The sequence below is a fragment of the Lepus europaeus genome, chromosome 12, assembly GCF_033115175.1.
Source record: "Lepus europaeus isolate LE1 chromosome 12, mLepTim1.pri, whole genome shotgun sequence".
NCBI classification, from domain to species: Eukaryota; Metazoa; Chordata; class Mammalia; order Lagomorpha; family Leporidae; genus Lepus; species Lepus europaeus.
The window spans coordinates 99,865,755-99,890,044 of NC_084838.1; the positions used below are offsets into that span (position 1 = coordinate 99,865,755).

General features: G+C 48.4%; 1 protein-coding gene across 1 annotated transcript in view; it reads left to right on the forward strand.

Moving 5' to 3' along the window:
• Positions 1 to 271: 271 nt before the first annotated feature.
• SHC3 (SHC adaptor protein 3) overlaps positions 272 to 24,290 on the forward strand; it is a 169,610-nt gene continuing 145,591 nt past the window's right edge. Inside the window, exon 1 of the mRNA XM_062206804.1 lies at positions 272 to 757. Coding sequence (XP_062062788.1) covers positions 272 to 757 — 486 coding nt within the window. The remainder of the gene's footprint in view (positions 758 to 24,290) is intronic.

Sequence of the window (24,290 nt, forward strand, 5' to 3'; positions counted from 1 at the left end):
CCATCAGAGAGCAACTATGACTTTAGCAGAGCAAACGCGCAACCCCAGGCAGCGGGCTCCGGGGCCCGGGCTGCGAGGCCGCCGCGGCGCTGGCTTCTAGTGGCGGGAGGGCACCGCGCCCCGGCTCTGTCGTCCCTCTCCAAGAGGCTGTCCCGGGACCCCCAGGTTCTGTCCCGCTGCGGGGCCCGCGGCTCGCCTGCTATGCGCGGCAGCCCGCGCCGGGGCCGGCACCAGCAGCGCCCGGGCGGATGTGGCGAGTCCACGGAGGGGCATGCTTCCGCGCACCAAGTACAACCGCTTCAGGAATGACTCGGTGACATCGGTCGATGACCTGCTCCACAGCCTGTCGGTGAGCGGCGGCGGCGGCGGCGGCAAGGTCTCGGCGGCGCGCGCGACCCCCGCGGCGGCGCCCTACCTGGTGTCCGGCGAGGCGCTGCGCAAGGCGCCCGACGATGGGCCCGGCAGCCTGGGCCACCTGCTCCACAAGGTGTCCCACCTGAAACTCTCCAGCTCCGGCCTTCGCGGCCTGTCGTCGGCCGCCCGGGAGCGGGCGGGCGCGCGGCTCTCGGGCAGCTGCAGCGCGCCCAGCCTGGCCGCCCCGGACGGCAGCGCGGCCCCCGCGCCCCGCGCTCCGGCCCTGAGCATGAGCGCCGCCAGGAAGGGCCGGCCGGGCGACGAGCCGCTGCCCAGACCCCCCCGGGGGGCGCCGCACGCCAGCGACCAGGTGCTGGGGCCGGGAGTCACCTACGTGGTCAAGGTGGGTGCGCGCACGGGCCCGACGAGGGCCGCCTCGGTGGGGCAGGCAGGTTCGCTGCAGCCTGGGGTGCGGGGAGCGCCCAGGACTGCCGCGTTCGGGGCGGGCAGTCGCGCGGCGCTCCTCAGCGAGCTGTTCGCTTGGCAGCCGCGAGGAGAGAACTACAAATGCGCCTCTTCCGCCTCGGTTGGGAAGCAGTGGAACGGTTGGGTGACCTCGCCCTGTCCTGGTTGCTCCCGGGCTGCACTCCTTGCGCGCGCCCTCACCGCCTGGCTTCCTCAGAGGTCTGGCCAGTGTCCCCGGCCGCGGCGCTCAGGCCTACCTGGTGTACTTGGAACACGCTAATAATACCTGTGCAGTCTCTGGGGTTACAGGTGCAGGAGTGTCACTACTGCTGTGTGCTCCCCTGGCGGTAGGAGGTTGAGAGTAGGGAGGAGGTACGTTTTCTTCCCCCCAAAGCCAGAATCCCCAGCCCTGGCAAGCCAGGCCAAACGCTGTCATGCATTCTCTTAAAAGGGTTCTACTTTCTCCCTCCGCAAGGCTTTCTCTGGTGTTTAAGTCTTTCACCAGGGTCGCTTTTGCTTTACCGCAGCAAAAAGACCCTTTGGGATGTTTTGGGTAGTGACTGTGGTCTTCCATTGAAATAGGTTAACCGGGGAGGGGGGCGCTGCACCAGGCAGGGTCTACACAGGCCTGTTCCCCCTCCAGCACAAAGAATCGTAAAAGCAGGATAGATTCAGTCCAATTCCTGCCTTATGCAATCACGTTCCCCTATTTAAGGAACTCCTCAGCCCAGTTCAGTTACTGTGCCCAACACCAGTTGCCTCCTGTCTGTCAGGTAGCAGTGAGCTGCTTTACCCCTAGGCAAGTGGGGGAAGGATCCAAATTGTCATTTCAGTCCTGCCGCTCCAAGGCGTGACTTTTTATTGGAAAAGACACACACTCTCTGCCCACGGAGTGCTGGTAACATTGAGAAAACAGCAGGATGTAAACACTGGCTCAGACCCAGTGTAAGAATTCACCAGAATGTGTCCTCAGGTATGATGTAGTACCGTGGGCATTTTGGAGCCAAGATATAAAAAGGACGTGGTTCACTTTGTGCCTAACTGAATGTGACCACTGGTGTTACAGATTGGGTCCCTTTCTCTTTTGAGTCTGTGTTTTAATTTCACCTGCATTTTAGCTTCTGATTTTACCAAAAGGGATGTAGATCAATATAAAATATGCACATTTAGTTGGGTTTATCTGAAAAGGAAATGAATACTAATCTTGCATTGCTTATTCAAATTATGTAACCAAGGGCCAAAAAAAAAAAAAAAAAAAAGAAAAAAAAAAAAAAAGAAAAACCAAAACCAAACCCCCCTCCCAAAAAAAAAAACCTGACAATTTTGATGTTAAACTGTGACAGCAGAGTGTATTAATGACTTATACAGTGTTAGTATGGTTGTCGTTAAAAAAAATTCTCCATTTAAAGTAGATAAATAGACATTGGCAAAGCTTTCTGTTCTACAGGACTTCAAAAGGTTCGTGGAAAAAATGGAATTAAAAGATAGATTTATTTTGGTGCAAAATCCTATTTCATAATCTACATTTATGAACTTTTTGAAGATGTCTCGTACTGGTTGTGTTGAACACAGAGGGTAGTTTTCAAATTGGAGGGCAATTCTCCAACTTATGCCTTTAAAGTTTGCCTTAAAAAAATCTCTTAGGGTTTTGCTTTTTTTTTTTTTTTTTTGAAGAATGAAGGCAGACAACCAGTTCTATTGGCCGAAATATGGCCATTCAATGGTGAATGCATTAAACTAGGTCTGCTGTGCGTGGCCGTTCTATGGGTGTAAATTTTGTGACAGTAGTGAGGGCTGGGACTGCTCCCTGCCGTCTGTGTCCTGGGACTGGGAAGAGCTCTGTGCCGTCGTGGTTTGCCCCCTTGGGCATCAGCAGCTGTGAGCCATGGTGCCAGCTGGTCGTGGAGTTGGAGACTGATGGCTTCTGCTTTCCTAGAGAAGTTTGAAATCACGAAGAGAGGAAACCAGACAGGAAAGGATTAGTTCTCGTGTGCCTGTAGGATCCAGATTATCACATGGCCCTCTGTTGGCACACATGTGCAAATCCTCACACTGTTGAGTTGAAAACGATGAACTTGTTTTACTGAAAAATGATGAGACTGAATGGAAAATCACAGTCTGGAGGTGTTTACTGATTCATGAATGTTCTGTAAATGATTTCAGGTGGATAGAAATGGGTACCTTTTATAATATGACTGCATGTCAATGATGAGATCCAAAGGTTGAGAGCTTGGGAAAGGATGTATTATTCTCTTAGATGTGACTTTTCCCTAAATTAAAGAAAGCCCCAAATGGAGAATGCACATTCTCTGTCATTATTACATTTTCTTCTCTCCTAGGAATACTTGCTATACCTACTTGCAGGTGAGAGTAGGAGATTACACATGGGAATTATAATTCCAAGTCATTTCAACTTCATCTGGTTATGTGAGAGCAGGCAGGCAGGATGAACGCAGAGTCTGGTGGGTTCTGATCATCTCAGAAACATCAGATTATTGGAGCAGCAGCTCATGATGTTAATTAAGGAAGGACCTAGAATTCTAGTGCCTGAGCCACTCTAGAATTCTAACATACACAATTGGTCCTTCCTACCATCATCGTTACGCACAAGCGGAAGGCCCGGCTCACCCAGGCTCGAGTTTTGTATGCAGGTCAGATTGGCTTCGCTGGTGACACCGTTTTACTCCTCTACACACACCTGACACCTGTGCTTTTCTTTTGGGGATTTTAAGGGGGTGAATGACAAGATATGCCCTTGATAAAAAAGAAAAATCCAACAGCAAAGAATGATGACTATTTTGATTGACATTCCATTAGAGACTATTTTCTATTTGGACCTAACAGGTTGGTAGAAATACAAGCAAGTATTGATGTTGGTGGTGTGTATCTTTAGTTCTTATTGCCCTGAAGTCAGAGATGGTTAGGGCCCCACACTTCCAGGGCTACTGCTGGTGTTCCATGCTCTTCCTTGTTAGGAAGGAAGGATGGACATGAACAGTTCAGGAGCCTGAAGGGATATTCACTAAATCCACCTGTATCTTTTTACTTTTAAAAAATTATTTATTTGATAGGCAGAGGGGCAGATAGAGTTGGATAGAGAGAGACAGGTTAACTTCCACTGGTTGCTTCTCACCCCAAATGATGGCAGTGGGCCGAACTTGGAGCCAGGAGCTCCATCCAGGTCTTCCACATGGATGGCTGGAACCTGGTCACTTGAACTCTCACCACTGCATTAGCAGGAAGTTGGAGTCAGGAGCCACACCCAGGCTCTCCAAAATGGGATGTGGGCATCTTAACCAGTAGGCCAGTCTTAACCAGTAGGCCAAAATGCCTGTTCTGGGTGTTTAGTTCTTGAAGACTCTCTGGGCCCATGAAGAGAGCAGCTTTGAGCTTCAGCTTTGGAGCCACCCAATGGGGCGATGGATGAGGCTGGGACAAGGAGGCCCCCACAAGGGGCCCCCAGAAGAATGACTCCCCTTTAGAGCACATCACAAACTTAAAAAAGGACACCAACTGACCCAAGTGCCTTTGGCAAGAATCAGCAGACCCAGTTTAAAAGCAATGAGGTTAAGTGACCACTGCTCAGAGCTGCTAAGACCGTGGAGGCCAGCACTGAGTGAGCAGGATTACACCGTTCGTAAATTTTGCCGATGACCCCATCAGTCAGACAGTGTCACACCTTAACTGACAATCAAAATGATGAGCTATTTAGAGGAGATTTTAAGAGTCAGAAAAGGAGCAAATTATTGCCCCAGATAAAGCCTTGTTTTGACAAGAACTCTTTCAAAATAATTTTCTTTCTCTCCTTTGAGAATCTGATGATACTTGGGGTGGGATAAATATTTTGTTTTACTTATAAATCTGCTGCTGCCTTTATAGTATGTATAAATTGCAGTTATTCTAAAATTTATGATTTTTTTCACTTGACTTAGGTTTTGTTAAAATGTTATATCTTTTTTTTTTCAATCTCTAAGTTTTCGTAGCTGTGAACAAAGACCATACAGAACAGCCATCAGCAAAGCTATTTGAGTACGGATGATCCTTGAATTGTGAGGTTCCAGCCTAGGATCTTAAGACTTTGTGATGGTGTGAAGTGCTTGGCGTTCGGCAGAAACCACGCTTGGATGTTCAATTTGGGTCGTTCCTGGGCTCGCATCCTGCAGGTGGATCCTCTCTGGCACCTCTGGGTGGTGGCAGTCGCCAGGGCAGCTCCTAGTGAGCAGTAGGGTCGGTGGGATCCTCAGGGAGCAGCCGGGTTCTGCAGGGCACGGTGCTGCTGGGCCAGGGTGTGTGGGAGGTGTTTGCAGTTTATGATGGGCTTATCCGGACAGGCATTTCTTGACAGCCGAGGACCGCCTGTGTGTCTGTTGTAATTGATCATGGTGGAATTGGTGGAGTTTGGTTTTAGTTCTAGATTTAAAATGGTTCCTTAATGTGGAGTTGAACTTTAAATGTTGATCTTTTTGCCTTAAAATTTGCCTTGAAAAATCTCATAGTATGGATTGCTTGCATGTAAATTTTGTCTAAATAGTCTGAGAAAATTTTGAAACAAATAGGTAAACCTGTAGTGTCTCTTTTTATGTGAAACAAGCATAGATAAATGAACACACTACACACTGCACAACACATACACACACACCACCCACCACACACACACCCCAAATGCATACACACAACATACACATCACAGGGAGATGACTTGTGATGACTTTGGGTGGCAGCTGTTTTCTTCTCGTGAGAAAATTGTAAGTATCACATTTCCAGAAATACCCCATGATCTCATCCATTTCTCTGATGTTCGTGTTTAAAAATCCTCCTGACAGATAAATGATTAGTGAAACTTTGACCCTGTAGAGAACAGGCCGATGCTCTCGGCCTCCCGACGAGGCTTACCCTTGACTATTGTCCTATTTCCGAGGAATGCATGACAAATACCATTTAGGTAAAGTCCTGAGAGCAGGCAGCCTCATAGGCAGACATGCACACCCTCATGCAGGCTGGTTCCAGTCCTGGCTCCTTAACAGTGGTCAGGCTGTGCTCGGCCGGGATAGGGAGACTCGGGCTCAGCACGCTGACCTTGTGTGCTGGCTCTGGGGAGAGGCAGACTGGTTGTGCTGGGGCTGTCTCTATGGCTCAGGTGTCTGGCCGAAGTGAAAAGAGTGGCTTCAAGGCCAGGACGGCTCCTTGCTCCAGCACGGAGCTGTGATTGGGAGAAAGGGGCCCACAGATGTGCATGGCGGGATCAGCAGGAAGCTCTCTGGCGAAGCTTGCAGACACTGCCACGAGGGTGCTTTGCAGAGCAGTCAGCCACAGATGGAAGCAGCACCTGCAGGGAACCGCAAGGAGAAGCTAGCACTTCCAGTAAAAATACCGAAGGAGGTGGTTGGCGCTGTGGCACAGTGTCTTAAGCCTCTGTCTTCAGGGTCAGCATCCCATTGGGTGCCAGGTTGAGTCCCAGCTGCTCCACTTTTGATCCAGCTCTCTGCTATGGCCTGAGAAAGCAGTAGAGGGTGGCCCAAGTCCTTGGGCCCCTGCACCCATGTGCGAGACCTGGATGAAGCTCCTGGATGCTGGCCTGGCTGTTGTGGCTCTTTGGAGAGTGAATCAGTGGATGGGAGATTTCTCTCTCTCTCTCTCTCTTTCTGGCTCTCCTTCTCTCTCAGTGTAACTCTGCCTTTCATATAAAATAAATAAATCTTTGAAATATATGCCCAAGAAAAAGTGGAGTGCTATCATTCAATTCAGAAATCAGAGAATTACAGACACAATGGAAAGAAATGGCCAGCTGGGCATATTTCCTAGAAAATGATGAGAAGGAAACATTTTGCACTTTCCTGTGAAATATCTACAATGTGCAGTGGATAAGTAGAACTTCACAGTAGGAGCCATAGAACATAGGACAGCCTATGAGTACTTGGATGTTGGTTTGAGAGCTGTATGTGTGTGATAGTGCACAGCGTAGATGTTGACTTAGGTTATATGCATGTAACTGCACGAAAGGATGGGTGTTGATTTGTGTGTGTGTGTGTGTGTATGACTGCAATAGGATGGATGTTGACATGTATATGTGTAACTACACACTAGGATACATGTTGACATGGCTGGGTGTGTGATCACACAGTAGGATGGATGTTGACATGGGTATATGTGTTTGCGACCGCACAGTAGGATGAATGTTGACATGTGATGTGTGTGTGTGCCATTGCCCAACAGGTTGACATGAGGTATGGGTGAGTGTGCACAGGGTGGATGTTGACATTGGCTGCATGTGCATGTATATGTGTGTAAATGCACAGTGGAACAAACCTTACAGCTCCTCTTTGTTCTGCAAGTTCATTATTACTGATTTTTAGTTGAGGTGAACAAATGGTAAAACCATAATTTCTCCAGTGTGATGTCACTCCAATCCCCCCCACCAAAACAAAACAACATCACACAACGGTCTATCGAGGTGGTGCCTCCCAGTACTAGGGCTGGTAACTTTCCCGAGTGATCATTTCAGGATTAACACAGTCTTGATTGTAAAGAAACAGAGCAGTGCTGGTTACACTGGACCACTTGATCCCCAGCCAGATGCAGGGGCCGAGTGCTGTGTTCCCTTGGATACAAGCTGTGCTGTGCATCTTCATCTTCGTGGGGAGTCGGTGAGAAGGTTCTGCGAGTACCTGGACCCTCCTGTTCCACCTGACTTGCCTGTGGGAAGAGGACAGCTGCTGCTGCTGCTGCTGCTAGCCGGCTGGCCTCTCCTTGGCTCTGGTGGGCGCCTCTGGCTGGGATCCGCCCTCTGCTCTTACCAGGGCGCATGGCAGAGGCTTCGTTGCATGAAGCCTGTGATCCGTGGATTCTGGGCTCGGCCTTGGCTTGCCTTGCTGCATGTGTACTCTGGGCAGTTCTGTCGCCATCCAGTGAGGATCCAGGTTTCCAGCCATGATTCCAGCCTCCCAAAAGGCGGCTCAGGGGACTCTGGAAGCTGCAGGAAGGGAATTGCGAGCAGCTGTGTCACCTTGTCCATCAGAGCTACGCGCTGCCTGCCTCCTCAGCAGCCACTGGAATATCCAAAAGCCTCCAAAGCCAAGGTTTTCTGAGAAATAATGTGCAGAGAGCTCTCTTTTGTCCTGCTGCCACCTTCAACGTGAAGGCAAGGCCCTAGGAGGTGCCTTCCCCTACTTCTACTGCATAGGCAAAAAGAAGCCAAGAGTCCCTTCTCAACATTAAGAACTTAACCCTGGGTGACCTCTTCAGACTCTGGAACTTGGCCTTCACCCAGCCTCACACTGGAGGTTCTCTCTGTTGAGGTCATTCAGATGCATTTCATCTGATCACAATTCATTAAGTAGAATTCCTGGCTGTCTCCAGGGACTGATGATGCTGTGTTTAATACTGTTGCTCTCTACTTGGCAAATATTAAAAATGTCTGCAACCACCTGTCTAAACGGAAGCCCTGCCCTCCGCTTTCAAACACATCAGATGTCAAAAGAAGGTTCTGGGTCTGCAGATGGAGAATTAGCCCATAAAGTGGTTGCTAGCAGAGGTAACCCTGTGCCCCTGAAAGCTTTTACCACAGAGGGAGTAGCAGAAACCTCTCAAGGTAGAACCAGGGAAACAGGACAGCCCTGGCTGTTCTCTGCTTGAAGAGCCAGCCCCTCACATGGATTACTGAGGTCCCTCTCAGAGAGGGACAAGGTACAAGTTACAAGGTACAAGTTAAGGGTGAAGGCTTCTGTGTGTTTCTTCATCCCCTGGGGAACCTGGCATTGGGGTCCTCTCACCTCAGCCCCATGCTCCCTTCTACAGGCTGCACAGGCAGGTGCACGGCAAGCACACAGCTCCTCCCTGGGTTCCCGGGCTGTACTCTGTTGGATGCCTATGAGCCCGTTCACCATCCAGGCCTTAGCATGCCTCTTCTTACTTCTTCTCCTTCCCAAAGTCTCAGTCTGGGCACCTCTGGTCTTCCCCAGCAGGGACACTGTTGGTGGCAGGGGAAAGAGAGTCTCGGTGCTGTTTGTTCTGCCTGGCCCTGGACCTGGGGGCCGGGAGTGGGTAGGGAGTGAGCAGACATCTGCCCCTTGAGCTCTGAATCAGTTCTATACATGGGGAATTTGCTTCTGGTTATGATGAAGGGAGGGACATTTCACGAGGCCGGGACCTGCCATTAGGTCCCCATAGACTCCCTGGGATCCTAAACAGTCTCACATCCATCATCTTGGTCTCTTCTCACAGCCCGTTTCTTCTCTCTGTTGATCAAAGCAAAACATTCCACATGGCCACGTGCTGTTCAGCGGCTTGCTGTTTTCATTTAATGTGCCTGGGAGATCTTCCAGTACTGGGACCTATCATTCTGCTTCATTCTTTTTGGTGTTCACTTGGTCTTCCAACCATGGATGGGCTAAAATGTATTCAGTTTCTTACTGATGGACATGTAGATAGTTTCTGATTTCTCACGAGCATTCTTCTATGTTTTACTTCCATTTGGGGAAATCCTGTTGCTGAGTGGATAATAAGTGTTGGCTAATATTAATCCTCTTCTTACTGCCTTGGCTGGTACCTTGAGCACAATGATCCATTCTATTGGCAAAGGTTCCTACTTGCTCCTGGCTACAAAGTGAATCCTTCTGTATTGACCCAGGGCAGGGCATTTGCTGTCACACACACTTTTAGAAGCTAAGAAAGATTTCCTCTGATCTAGTTTGCAAACATTTTCCTAAAATCTGAAATGGTTGCTGGATTTGTATCAAGGTTTTTTAATCTTATGCTTATTAAGATAAATGTGTGTCTTTTGCCTTTTTCTGTGCATGCGGTGAATTGTTTTTCTTTCTTTCTTTCTTTTTTTTTTTTTTTTGACAGGCAGAGTGGACAGTGAGAGAGAGACAGAGAGAAAGGTCTTCCTTTTTGCCGTTGGTTCACCCTCCAATGGCCGCCGCGGTAGCGCGCTGCGGCCGGCGCACTGTGCTGATCCGAAGGCAGGAGCCAGGTGCTTCTCCTGGTCTCCCATGGGGTGCAGGGCCCAAGGACTTGGGCCATCCTCTCCTGCACTCCCTGGCCACAGCAGAAAGCTGGCCTGGAAGAGGGGCAACCGGGACAGGATCGGTGCCCCGACCGGGACTAGAACCCGGTGTGCTGGCGCCGCAAGGTGAATTGTTTTTCTAAAGTGTATGTCTTTCATCTTCCTGATTAAAGGTTCCTTGTGGTTTGCCTTGCTTGCCAGATTCCACCCAGATTCTTTATGATGAGTATAAAAACTGTCAGTTTGACCTCCTTTTTGTTCTTGAGCCTCGTCTCCTGCCTCGCCCCTAATAATCCAATTACACAGAGCCACTTGCTTCCCCCCCGGTTCCTGACTCACACTCCCTCCACAGGGTCTCTTTTCTGCAGCCCACCTTGGCCTTCAGCCTTCAGACCTCAGCCCAAATAAGCATCTGCTCCCTCTTGCTCTTCTGTTCCTAGGCCACGAGCGGGCCCATCACGTCATGTGCTGCATCACGTCACTGCTAGGGCATCCGTGGCTCTGTGTGTCTGTTTGTATTTACCAGCTCAGTCCATATCAAGTGAGTACCTGGTGCTGGGGCCCCCAAGAGTCCAAAGGAGTTAAATGGCCCCTGCTCTCAAGGAAACCATAACCCAGAGAGGTTTACATGTGTGTGATACAAGGCCTGGACTGTGGCATGTGATACGTCGTGGAGTGGAGGTTTGTGCCCTCCCCAAATTCACGGCTGAAAATCCTCACCAACATGATGGAAATTGGGAGGTGACAAGTCTTTTTTTTTTTGACAGACAGTGGACAGTGAGAGAGAGAGACAGAGAGAACCTTTTCCCTTGGTTCACCCTCTAATGGCGGCTGCGGCCGGCATGCTGCGCTGATCCGAAGCCAGGAGCCAGGTACTTTTCTTGGTCTCCCATGGGGTGCAGGGCCCAAGCACTTGGGCCATCCTCCACTGCACTCTCGGACCACAGCAGAGAGCTGGCCTGGAAGAGGGGCAACTGGGACAGAATCCGGTGCCTCGACCGGGACTAGAACCCGGTGTGCCGGCGCCACAGGCGGAGGATTAGCCTAGTGAGCCGCGGCGCCGGCCAGACAAGTCTTAAGAGCGTGAACAGGATTACTGCCCTTCTGGACAATCTGCAGGGCGCATCCGCCCCATCTTTCTGCCGTGTGTGTACAGCCGTCGGCACACTTGGAAGGGGGCCTTTGCCCGACCGAGCGGCTGCCAGCACCTTCGTCTTGGACGTCCAGACTCCAGAGCTGTGAGCCACAGACGCCTGCTGCTTACGCTGCCCGGTCTAGGGTGTGTTTGGTAGAGCAGCCTGAGCTGATTAAGGTTTGTGGGACAGAGGTGGTCAGCCAGCCCTTAGTCCATTTCCTGTTGTAACAGAATGCCAGAAATGGGTAAAATATAGAGAAATGAGATTTATTTTGTCTCATGGTTCATGGGGAGGAGGGCCTCGTGCCGCATCATGTCAGCTCGTGGCAGAAAGCAGAAGGGCAGGTGGAGTGGGGGTGTGAAAACAAAGACGAAGAGGGACCTCCTTCACGGCCCCTGCTCTCAAAGTAGCCAATCCAGAGATCGGTGGGCAGGAATTCGCTCAGTCCTGCTGGACAGCATTGGTTTGTTCAGGAGGGCTCTGCCCTCGTGACCCAGACTCCTCCCTCTGGGCCCCGCCTCCCAGCAGGGTGGCAATGGCCATGAAACTCCAGCAGGTGTTTCAGAGGGGACAGATGGTGCTCAAACCACAGCAGCCAGCTCTGCCCAACACTGCCTTGGAACAGAGCCTGTGACCAACTCCTGCTATATGAAGACGGAGAGGTAAAGGTGGCTGTAGGGCTTGGGGCAATGGACGGATCAGAAGTGACCACTTAAGAAGGTGACCTTGGGGCCTCTCTATGTACTGTTGGGATTAAGAAAGTGACTCCAAAGAGGCCTGTTTTGAATTCGGTGCTGTTTGTAAATTCCTTGACAATTGCTCCTTCTATGAGCTGGAATGCACGGGGGTCAGAGCCCACATAGAGTCTTTACAGGCTGTTCTGTGCATGGGAAGCATTGTTAGCAGACCCGTGAATTCTGTTTTCTTTCTCTTTAAAGCTAATTACAGGAGGGTTTCAGTAAAACTCAATTTTAATGAGCACCATGAGAGATCATTATTAGGTTAAAATATCGTATGGACAAATTTCACAGGGACACTTCCAAACAGAAAGCTAAACGCCTAACAGCTCCACGTACTCCTGCCTCTAATGAAAGCCATGGGCATAGAAACCAGAACAGGGGAATGAACTGTGCAACAAGTAGCTTTTGAGGGCTCACTGTGTACCCTGTGCTGTGCAAGGTGTTTGGGGTTGTGAAAAGGAGAAGGGTGATTGTCTAAAAGGAACTTGGGATCCTGCAGAACAGAAAGAGCTGCCCCATTTTAGAAATAAAACAAAAATTTCATGTTCCACAATGTACTGATTATATGTGGGAAGAGCTATTATAGTGGGCTGTGGCTATCAGGAAAGGCTTCATGAAGGAGGTGGGGAAGTATCCAGGCTGGGTGGGTGGAGAGCTGGGGGTCTCTGAAGGAGAGGCAGAGTGAGCTCTTTGGAGTGGGGCTGAGCGTGGCATTGGCCGAGGGCACAGCACACACTGGGATGGTCAGAGAGAAGCATGACACCAGACAGCTCTGGGCATTTGTGACTTGGACCGGACCCACATAGGTGTAGAAGCTTGGCTCTGCTCGAGTTCCTTCAGTGGCTCCCTGCTGAGTGGAGTGACCAGCCCATGGCTGGCCACTGTGCTCTGCACATGCTGACCTACTCCCCCCTGCCCCACGGGCTGACACTGGCCCTCTCGAGCCCTGCAGAACCCAGCTGCTTCCTCACCAGAGCCATCTTTGAGATAACCAAAGCTATGTTTGCCCTTGGCCTTCTCTCCACCAACCTTACCTTTCTCTCCTCTGCTGCCATCATTCTGCCATATCCCAGATTGTCTCATTTGTTTATATTCTGCTCTGTAAATTAGGTCTAAGAGACCCTGCTCGTAGTAAAGAATAGGGTGGAATTATGGGTTTGGCCAGGGTCAGTATATACTCTAGTTTCAGAACCTGGTCCAGCCCTAAGAGTAAACCTGGGCCTTTAGTTCATGTGCCCATACTGCTGAGAGAGAACTTGACCTTTGTCAAAGATACAGCTTCTCTTTTGTCAAGAAAAGATGACAGGGCTTTCTTACTTCTTGCTTGTTACAGTCTACACGTCCAGCAGTTGACAATTTCCAAAGCCACACTTTATTTTATCACAAGGCTCAATGGGAATTCACTTCTACCTCCTCCCCAGCCCCTGCTGCCTATTGTAAGCAGCTCAACGACTTGGAGTTTCCAGTCATCAACCTCCATCACCAAAACCAAAAATCACCCTGCAAAGGCCAGTGGAATCACAGCTGGGAATCCCATCACCCATCAACAAAGTGAATGTCCCACTAGACAGTAGTAGGATTCGTTCTGGTGCATTTACACCATTGACTAACATGCAGCCATTTAAAAAAGTGAGTCCTAGTACAATTAGAATCCTAATACAATGATTGGTTTGAAGAGGTTTTCACAGGACACTGTTGGGTGAGAATAGCAGGATGCAGCATAGAATGTGTAACACAAACTCATTCTTGTATCAGAAACAATGACAAAGATGTTTATATATATCCACAACCATAGTTCAAGATGTCAGTAACCCACTGCAAGCAACTTCTAGAACTACTAGATGGAAAAGCAGTAAGGACATACAAGAACTGAATCACAGGATCAACCAATAGGATCTAACACACAGACAGAGCGGCCATGAAACCAGAGATCAACCCTTCTTTTCAAGTGTCCATGAAGCACATGTTGTATGAAACAAATCTAACAAAATCTGAAGTAACTAACGTCTCACAGAGTCTGTTCTCTGACAATGATGGAATTAAATTTAAAATGGAATTATTAGAAATCAATAATGGAAACACAACAAGAAAATCTCCTAACTCTTAGAAATGAAGCATGGCCACAAATAAACCATAGGACAAGGAGAAGTTCCCAGGAAATTTAAAACATGCGTTACTGAATGAGAATGAAACTACAGCGTATTAAAATATGTGGGACAGGGCTGGTACAGAGTTGGCAGGGAAACTTATAGTTCCAAATTGTCACATTAGGAGAGAGAAAAGTTCTCTAGCCAATAATCTAATTGGCTCAAGAAACTAAAATAGAAATAAAAAACAAGGAGAAGGAAGGAACTAACAAAAATAAAAACAGGAACTCGATAGAAAAAAAATCCACAATATCAAAATATGATATGTTAGCAAAGGAAATAGAATTGATAAGCCTAGAAAGATGGGCAAAGATAAGAAGAGACAAGACACACATCACTCATAGCAGGAATGAACTAGAACTATCTAAACATTCTGCAGCCATTAAAAGAAAAATAAGGGAATTCTGTGAACAACTTTATGCTCATAAATTCCAATTTCTTTAAACCACTAACTACCTCAAATCAACAAAGATGAAAGAGACGATCTTAACAGTTTTATAACCATTAAAGAAATTGAGTTTGTAATTAAAAAGCTCTCCAAAAAGAAATATCCAGATCCAGATGGTTTCACTGGAGAATTTCACTGAACATTTAAAGAATTAACATCCCTTTTAGTTAATCTGTTCCAGAAAATGGAAGAGGGAACAGTATTACCCTGATACCGAAACCAAATAATGTATACCAACAAAGATAAAAGGAAAGAGAAATATCTTTCATGAACCTATATGGAAATTTTCAGCAAAACATGATAAAATAAAATCCACAATAAATAAAAATAATTAAATACCATGACCAAAGGAGGATTTACTCCAGATATTTAAGCTTTGTTCAACATTTGCAAATCGATCAACATAATCAATCGTCTCAATGAGAAAAATCATATGATCATGTCGATTGATGTAGAAAAAGCATTTGCCAAGTTCAACGCTCATTCACGGTAGAAACTCTTAATAAACTAATAGTAGGGTTGCTAAGGTTTGAATGTGTCTGCCCGGAGTTCATGAGTTGGAGACTTCATATCCAGATTCCTGTGTTGGTAGAGATTGGGTCTTTGAGAGATGATCAGGGTTAGATGAGATCATAGGGCTGGGGCCTTCCTGGTGGCCTTAGTTGGTGACTCTACAAGAAGAGGAGGAGTGACCCGAGCTGGCACCGGCTCTGTCTCACCATGGGATGCCCTTGCCAGGTGATGGTGCAGCAGGACGTCCTCTCCAGGTGCCAGCGCCATGTTCCTGGACATCCCAGCCTCCAGAGCTGTGAGCCACACACACTCATACTCTCCATAAGTCACCTGGCTCAGGCACTCTGTTGTAGCAACAGAAAATGGACTGAGACAAGCGAGAATTTTCTCACTTGATAAAAGATATTTACAAAAGCCCCACAGCTAACATCACCCTTAACAGTGAAAACTGGATGCTTTCCTTCCAAGACCAGGAGCAGAAAACCTGTTGACACCAAAATCAATCTCATTTCTAAACACTGACACCAAACATGTGGAAACTGAAATTAGTGAACAACATTTACAATCATAGCAGTGCAAATGAGTTACTCAAGTCTAAACCCAACAAAAATGTAGAGGCCATGTATGCTAAGTTACAAAATGCTGATGAAAGAACTCAAAATTATTAAACAGGGGCCGGCGTCATGGCTCACTCGGTTAATACTCTGCCTGCGGCGCTGGCATCCCATATGGTCGCCGGCTTCTAGTCCCTGTTGCTCCTCTTCCAGTCCAGCTCTCTGCTGTGGCCCGGGAAGACAGTGGAGGATGGCCCAAGTGCTTGGGTGCCTGCACCCACATGGGAGACCAGGAGAAGCACCTAGCTCCTGGCTTCGGATCGGTGCAGCGCGCTGGCCGTGGCGGCCATTTTGGGGGTGAACCAACGGAAGGAAGACCTTTCTCTCTGTCTCTCACTGTCTAACTCTCTCTGTCTCTGTCTCTCTCTCTCACTGTCTAACTCTGTCAAATAAAAAAAGTTAAAAAAATTATTAAACAAAAGTGTACATATTTCACAGAGTAAGATTCAACACTGATGAAACATGCCAATTCTCCCAAAATTGATCTGTAAGTTTTTTTCAATTAAAAATTTTTATTTTCATTTTATTTGAAAGACAGACAGAAATCTTCCAATTGCTGTCTGGTTCACTCCCCAAATGCTTGCAAGAGCCACTGCTGGGCCAGCCTAAAGCTAGGAATCCAGAACTGAATCTCGACCTGCCACGTGGGTGGCAGGGACCCAAGTATTTGAGCCATCCCCCACTACCTACTAGGGTGTTCATTAGCAGGGGTCTGGATTGGGAGCAAGGTATCTGGGACTTGAACCAGGTCTCTAATAGGGAATTCAGGTGTCCTGAGAGGCAACTTAGCTGTTGCACCAAATGCCCGCCCCAATCTACAGTTCTAATGCAATTCCTAGCAAAATCCCCACAAGGTATTTTATAGACAATGACAAGCTTGTTCTAACACTTACATGGAAGGTACAGACTGCCCCCCCCCCCCAGAATACTTAAAAATGAAGGATAAAGTGGGAAGAATTACTGTATCCACAGGCCAAAAATAAAAAAAAAATCTTGGCCTAAATCTCAGAACTTGTACAAAAATTAATTCCAAATGAATCACAGATGTAAAGGTAAAATGTAAATTATACAACTCCTAGAAAACAAGAAAATATCTTTGGAATTTAGGGTAAGTCAGAGTCCATCGAATTGACATGAAAAGTATAGTCCATAGAAAGAACAAATGATGAATCTGACCTTATCAAAATTTTATTCTGTAAATACTCTTTTATTTTTAGAGATTTATTTATTTATTTGAAAGTCAAGGCTACAGAGAGAGGGAGGGAGGGAGGGAGAGAGAGAGAGAGAAAGGGAGAGACACACAGAGAGAAAGTTCTTCCATCCCCTAGTTCACTCCCTAAATGGCTCCAATGGCCAAGACTGGGCCAGGCCAAAGCCAGGAGTTTCATCCAGGTCTCCCACGTGGGTAGCAGAAGTCCAAGCAGTTGGGTCATCCTCCGCTGCTTTCCCAGGCACATTAGCAGGGAGCGGATTGTAAGTAGAGCAGCCGGGACTCAAACTGGTGCCCATTTGGGGTGGCAGCATCACGGGAAGTGGCTTCACCCACTATGCCACAACGCTGGTCCCCGCAAATACTTTTTTTAATGAGAAGAAAAGGCCAACTACAAAGTGAGAAAAAATATTTGGAAACCACATGTCCATGTCCAACAAACGACTAATATCTAGAAGCTGGTAAAAATTCTCAAAAATTCAGTACCAAAATAGTAATAAACATTGTGTAGTAATAAGCTAGAAATAATACATAAATAATAAATAATAAAAAGAGTAAGAAAAAATCAACTAGGAAATGGACAGGGACATGCTAGGCACTTCATTAAAAGCAAATAAACAGGCCGGCGCCGCGGCTCACTAGGCTAATCCTCCGCCTTGCGGCACTGGCACACCGGGTTCTAGTCCCGGTTGGGGTGCTGGTTCTGTCCCGGCTGCCCCTCTTCCAGGCCAGCTCTCTGCTGTGGCCAGGGAGTGCAGTGGAGGATGGCCCAAGTGCTTGGGCCCTGCACCCCATGGGAGACCAGGAGAAGCACCTGGCTCCTGCCATCGGATCAGCACACCGGCTGCGGCGGCCATTGGAGGGTGAACCAACGGTAAAGGAAGACCTTTCTCTCTGTCTCTCTCTCTCACTGTCCACTCTGCCTGTCAAAAAAAAAAAGAATTATAAAAAAGAAAAAAGCAAATAAACACATGAAAGTATGTTCAATATCTATAGCCACAAAGGAAATTCATAGCATGAAGAGAAACCACTATATGCCTATCAGAATGGTTAAATAAAACTGCCAGAACAGCAAATGTAGGTGCCTTTTGTCCAAAAATTTTACTTATTTATTTGAGAGGCGGAGAGGAGGGAGGGAGGGAGAGGGAGACCTCATGTGTTAGTTCATTCCCTAAATGCCTGCAAAGGCTGGGAGTTGGGGGCGGGGGAGGGGCTGAAGCCAGGAGCCAGGAGCTCAGTTCAGGCCTCCTGTTTGAGTGGCAGGGATCCAGCTACGTGAGTCATCACGGCGCCTCTGTATGATCAGGAGCCGGAGCTGGGTACTGAATCCAAGCCCTTCCGTGTTGGATGCAGGCATCCTAGCTGCTAGACTGACGCCTGCCCCTACACATGTGTTGTGGATGGGAACATGGCATGGTACAGCCACTCTGGAAACAACGTGACTGTTTAGGGTAACACTCACCCTCCACTCTCTGGACCCACTAGCACCCAGAACAAAAACACTGGGCAGTGTATTCAGACTCATTGTCGTACTGTTCTGGGGTTCAGAAATTCTTACCTGAGCCTTGCAGGGCTGAAATCAAGGTGTCCTTAGGGCTGATGTGTTCTAGAGCCTCCAGGGGAGAGTGCACATCTCTGCAGCTCCAGGCCTGTGGCTCCAGCATGCCTTGGCTTGTGGTCACACCACTGCAGTCTCTGCTTCCATTGTCCCGTCGCCTTTTTCTCACCTGTAGGCAAAGTTTCCTCTGGCCGGGACATTTGCAGTTACATTGGTGGCCCGCCTCAACATCCAGAACCATCTCTCTGTGTCAAGACCCTCAGCTTCATCACAGCTTCCTGGCCTCCTAAGCAGCATTAGGACCTCAGTGTCTTTGCCGGGGGTATCTTCTTATCACAAGTAATTTCTTATAAAACTAAAAAATGCAGCTACCGTTTGAACCAGCGGTTCTGCACTTGGCCGTTTAGCTCAGAGATGTGATCATTTAGGCTCACGCAAAAATCTATACATGAATGTTCACAGACGTTTTATTCATAACAACTCCACACTGGGAACAACCCACTGAGTGAGAGTTTGGACAAGCTGTTGGTACATCCACAGCTTGTGTGGGACACTAGTCAGCAATGAAGATGGACTATCGTTGCATAGAACAACCCACCTGGTTCCCAGAGAATCGCACTGCATGCAAGGAGACAATCTGAAAAGTTTACCTACTGTGCGACTCCATGTATATGGTTTTCTCGAAATGACGATACTGTGGCAGTGGAGCGCAGGTGGTGGTTGCCAGAGATTAAGCATGGGGGTGTCAGGAGGGAGCTGACACACTCCGGACTGCATCAATGCCAGTGTCCTACTGATAACAGCATACGGCAGTTCTGCAGGGTGTTGCCTTTGGGAGAAATGAGATAAAGGGTGCATGGGATCGCTCCCAACTTCATGGGAATCTACAAGGATCTCAAAATCAAAAGTCACCCTAGAAAGTATGCGTGTGGATATACATGTGTGCCTGCGCAGGACAGGGGTGTGGAGGAAACTGGAGAAGCCTACTCTGATAGAGAGTCGTTCCTCATTGTGAGTTATCCTAGTTGGTTGTGGCTGGAAATTGTATTGCTTCTCACAGCCTCTGCAGGTCAGGAATTAGGGGGTGGCTCTGTTCTACTTTGGAATCTCTCATGGGGTTGCTGGATGGTGGCTGGGTTGCAGCACCAGAGACTGGGACTGGAGGGTCCATTTCAGCATGGCGCACCCACAGGGTTGGCAGGTGGTACCTGGGTGCCTGCTGGAGGCCCCAGTTCCTTTTTTTTGCAGGTCCCTCTTTCAGCTAAGGCTGCCTGAGTGTCCTTTCGATGGGGTGGATGGCTTTTCCCAGAGCAAGCAGCAACCAAGGCAGTTACTGGTTTATGACCTCGCCTTGGCAGTCACACTGTCAATTCCACAATGTTCTGTTGGTCATGGTCAGCCCCCTTCAGAGAATTTTACTAGGAGGTCTCTTACTCTAGTGGACATGCATTCATAGATTTTAGGCTGGAAAGAACCATTCAAGACCCTGGATGAGAGTAAAGATCAGTCTTATTGAAGAGAAAAAAATGGCATTTAAGAGTTTGTTAGAAACAACTTTGCTCTACAAAGAGGTCTTTGCCGTCGTCTGTCTGACCTTGGTGTGTGCTTTGTATGCTCAAGGCGGCTGTAACAGGTGAACCTTCATACACTGCTGTGGTTTGGCCGTGGTTTCTCCCCAGAGGCTGATGTACCAGAAGCCTGGTCTCACTGTGACAACGTTGAGGTGGTGGCCCCTTTAAGAGGTGGGACCTGCTGCAAGGTCCTGGGGTATCACCCAGCAAAGAGATTAGTGCTGCTTCAGATCGGCACAGTTCCAGCCATTGCGGCTAATTGGGGAGTGAACCAGTGGATGGAAGACCTCTCTCTCTCTCTCTCTCTCTCTCTCTTTCTCTCTCTGCCTCTCCTCTCTCTGTGTAACTCTTTCAAATAAATCAATAAATAAATCTTTAAAAAATAATAATCCATAGAGCTGGGCTGATCTGAAGCCAGGAGCTTCTTCCGGGTCTCCCACGTGGGTGCAGGGGCCCGAGGACGTGGGCCATCATCTACTGCCTTCCCAGGCCATAGCAGAGAGCTGGACCAGAAGTGGAGCAGCTGAGACCTGAACTTTTGCCCATATGGGATGCCAGCATGGCAGGCAGAGGTTTAACCTACAACGCCACAGCGCCAGCCCCAGTGCTGATTTGTTGGAGTGAGTGAATTATTTTTTAAAAATAATTTATTTATTTATTTGAGAGGTAAAGTTACAGACAGAAAGATGGAGAGACAGAGTGAGAGGTCTTCCATCTGCTGGCTGACTCCCCAAATGGCTGCAACGGCTGGAGCTGGGCCAATTAAAAGCCAGGAGCCAGGAGCTTCTTCTGGGTCTCCCATGCAGGTTCAGGGGCCCAAGGACTTGAGCCATCTTCTACTGCTTTCCCAGGCCATAGTAGAGAGCTGGATCGGAAGTGGAGCAGCCGGGACTAGAACTGGGGCCCATACGGAATGTCAGCATTGCAGCCAAAGGCTAAGCCCACTACATAACAGTGCCGGCCCCCTCCCCTTTTAAAAAATATTTTATTTATTTATTCGAGAGGTATAGTTACAGAGATGGAGAGACAGAGAGAAGCGGGTTCTTGTTAGAGTAGATTGTTGTGAAAATAGTGAGCCTGGCCCCTGATGGTCTCTGGCTTCCTGTCTTGCTGCCCAACGTCTTTCAGGTGGGCTCCTGCCAGGTGATGCCACCTGCCATGTGGCCTCTGCCAGAGCCGAGCAGATGGAGCCATCTGAGCTTGGACATTCAGCCTTCAAGACTGTGAGCTCCAACAGTCCTCAGTTCTTTATAAAGTGCCCAGCCACAGGTATTTCGTTATAGTAACAGGAAACAGACTAAGACAGATGCCAGGTTAAGTTGACCACAGCTGGGCTGAGACTCGCTGGGTATCCAAGAGGTAAAAACCCAAGACTCTTGCCGCCATTTAAAAACTCTGCTGCTGCAGTGACTTTCAAACTATGTAAACAACAGATAAATTTAAAAAAGAACCCAAGGTGAGGAAAGTCCACCTGGAGGCAGCCAGGTAGGGGAGCAGGTTGATGTGGACTCGGAGACCAGACGTGGTTTGAGGCTGAGTGGAGGCCCAAGTTAGCAGCTGATATTTCTGCCCCAGCATGGCTATTTGGGGTGCTCCTACTGGGGTTGGTGGGACCCCAGAGCAAGTCCATCATGGTATCTGGTGGCAGCAAGATTTTGCTGACATTCTCATAGGGGACGGAGCCTGACATGGCCCCATGAGGTGTGGCACACACACATCCTGTAAGATAGTATATTTAAAAAAAATTTAATATTTTAAAGTCAGAGTTAGAGATGGAGAGAGAGAGAGAGAGAGAGAGAGAGAGAGAGAGAGAGAGGCTTTCCATCTGCTGGTTCACTCCCCAATGGGTGCAAAGGCCCTAGTGGGCCAGGCTAGTCAGGAGCCGGGAGCTTCATCCAGGTCTCCCATATGGGTGCAGGAGTGTATGTACTTGGGCCATCTTCTGCTGCTTTTCCCAGGCCTTCATCAGGGCGTGGTATTGGAAGTGGAGCAGCAGGGACATGAAAAGTCGGCAATGCAGGTGGCGACTCTACCCGCTACGTACTCCCGCTAGGCTGGGAGGCAGTAGTTTTAAACCATGAGTGAGCATCAGTGGCCCAGGTTGGAGGGGCTGAGAGCATTGTGAGACCAGCACTGTGCTGCAGGCTTCAGGGACAGCTGGTCCCTGTCATCTGAGCAGAACACGGCTTCCCTAAAGCTCCAATCAGAACATGGTGCCGTCCTAAAGCTCTGGGCTTTATGGGATGGTGTTGCAGGGTGGAACAAAAGTAGGCCCCAGGTAGTCCAAGCCAGTAACGCGGGGGCTGGATTGGGACATGGTCTGAGCTGAGTGGGTCCTTAGGAAAGAGGAAAGTGGGCCAGAAGCATGACCAAGACCTTGGCTGGTAGCCTCAGCTTCGGCTCCACAGGCTGCATCTGGGCCGTGTTGGCCGACAGTCTTTTTTGGGGATAGTGCGTGGAGACAGCCAGCACTCACAGTGAGGAGAAGGAGTTCCTGAGACTTCACAGCCGGCTTCACAGCAGGGAGAGGTCTAGAGCCGTAAGTGGAAAAGCGCTGGAATACAAACGGCCCGTCAGCTTTGCCCCACTCCCCTGTTAGCCAGATCGCGGCTTTGGCTGGGTACCAGTGTGTGTTTGGGGAACCTTCCTTTGCTCTTGTCCTTGACTTTGAAAAGCAGGCGTGGCCCAAATGGAACCCAGAGCAGAGTTTTTACTTGTAACTCAACCTCAGTCATATTTCCTCCCTGTGACTCAACTTCCTCCTCTTAATGAGTCGATGACACATGCCACCAACAAGCTCTCACAAAGGCTTCCTAGATCTTTGGATGCACAACTAGATGGCATTTAGAGTGATGCAGTTTTCCCTGGGAGAGGAGGGATTCAGAGAGACTTGCCCTACTAGCTGAGGAAGTTTAGAGAAAGGATTTGGATATCCCAATTGGCTGATTTCTTCCTTGGATTAACTGTACAGGAGGGACTTGGGAAAAATCTAGCAAAACAGGAAGGAAAACTGGAGCAATTTCATGTTGTCCTCTAATGTCTCCTGGCCCCTGGATGTGCACCTGTCTCAAGTCCCTTATCTGTGAAATGGGCCAACTGTCTTTAGGGGGTTATCAGGAGGACTAAAGAGCCTGAGGGTCTGCAAAGGACTTGGCAGTGTGCCTGCAGGGGGCAGAGGCTTCTGTGTGTTTGCTCTGAGCCCCACTTCCGGTCCTATTGTTCAGTCCAGAGCTCACCTCTGCAAATCTCTGTGAGTCAGGGCCAGCGTCCGCCTCCAGTTGATGGTTAGATTATTCATGTTTGCTTTACCTGGGAGAGCGTGCTGCTAAGTCACAAGACTGTGACTCCAACTGTGTGCGAACTCGGCCAGAGAACACAGAACGCAATCCATTCGGCCCAGCGTGCTGCTCTTGACACCACCAAGATGGACAGGGGGTTGGGAGGCAATGGAACCAAAGCTGGACGTGGCCGAGTGCCCTTTCTGGCCCCCCGGGCCCCAGTGTGGGGCCACAGCCTCTGTGGATGATTTAAGGGACCACAGCAGTAAGAGCACGAGCCCGTCAGAGGGCAGATGACAAGGTCGTACCCTGCTGTTGTTTGGAAGCTCTTGGTGACTGGGCTCATTCGTCACCATCAGGGGTGGGGACAGCTGTCTGTGGGACAGCTTCCCATGTTGGTGCTAGACTTGACGGTGCTGGTAATGAGCTTGCCAGTGGCAGCTGTCTTTTATTCTAATGCCAAGTTATTCTGGGTGGATTGATTAGGAATGATTGTAATTTTTGATACTTGTTTATCTTTTCCAAAGTTTTCTCACAGTGAAATACATTATTTAGTAGAAAGAGATGAACGTTAAAAATAAAATAATATCCTCTCTTAAAATGATTTTTTATTTTCTTTTACTGGGTACAATACGCATAAAAGATCATGCAACTCTGAATGTTCAGTTCAATAAGTGCACACACATACACATGAGAGTACTTCAAATAGTTGGTGGAAAATTTAATATAAAGAGGAATTGTATTTTGTTGCAAAAAATTTGAAATCCTTGCATAGAGAGGACTTTAAAGAGTTCAAGGAAGATATATTATGAAAAAATTATGGATTTCAAAAACTTTTTGTACCAAAATAAACTTACCTTTAATTTTATTTTCATGAAGTTTTTAAAATTGACATTTTATTTATATGAAAGGCAGAGTTACAAAGAGAGAGGGAGAACCAGAGAGCAAGATCTTCCATCTGCTGGTTCACTCCCCCGATGACTGCAACAGCCAGGACTGGGCCAGGCTGAAGCCAGCAGCCAAGAGTCTCATCTGGATTTCCCATGTAGGTCCAGGGGCCCAAGGACTTGGGCCATTCTCTGCTGGTTTTTAGAGGCACATTAGCAGGGAGCTGGATTGGAAATGGAACATGTGGGACTTGAACCGGCACCCATTTGGGATGCTGGTGCTGCAGGTGGCAGCTAACCTGTTAGACCGAAATGCTGGCCCCTTATGAAGGTTTTGAATTGCTCATGCACAGGGATATGTGTGC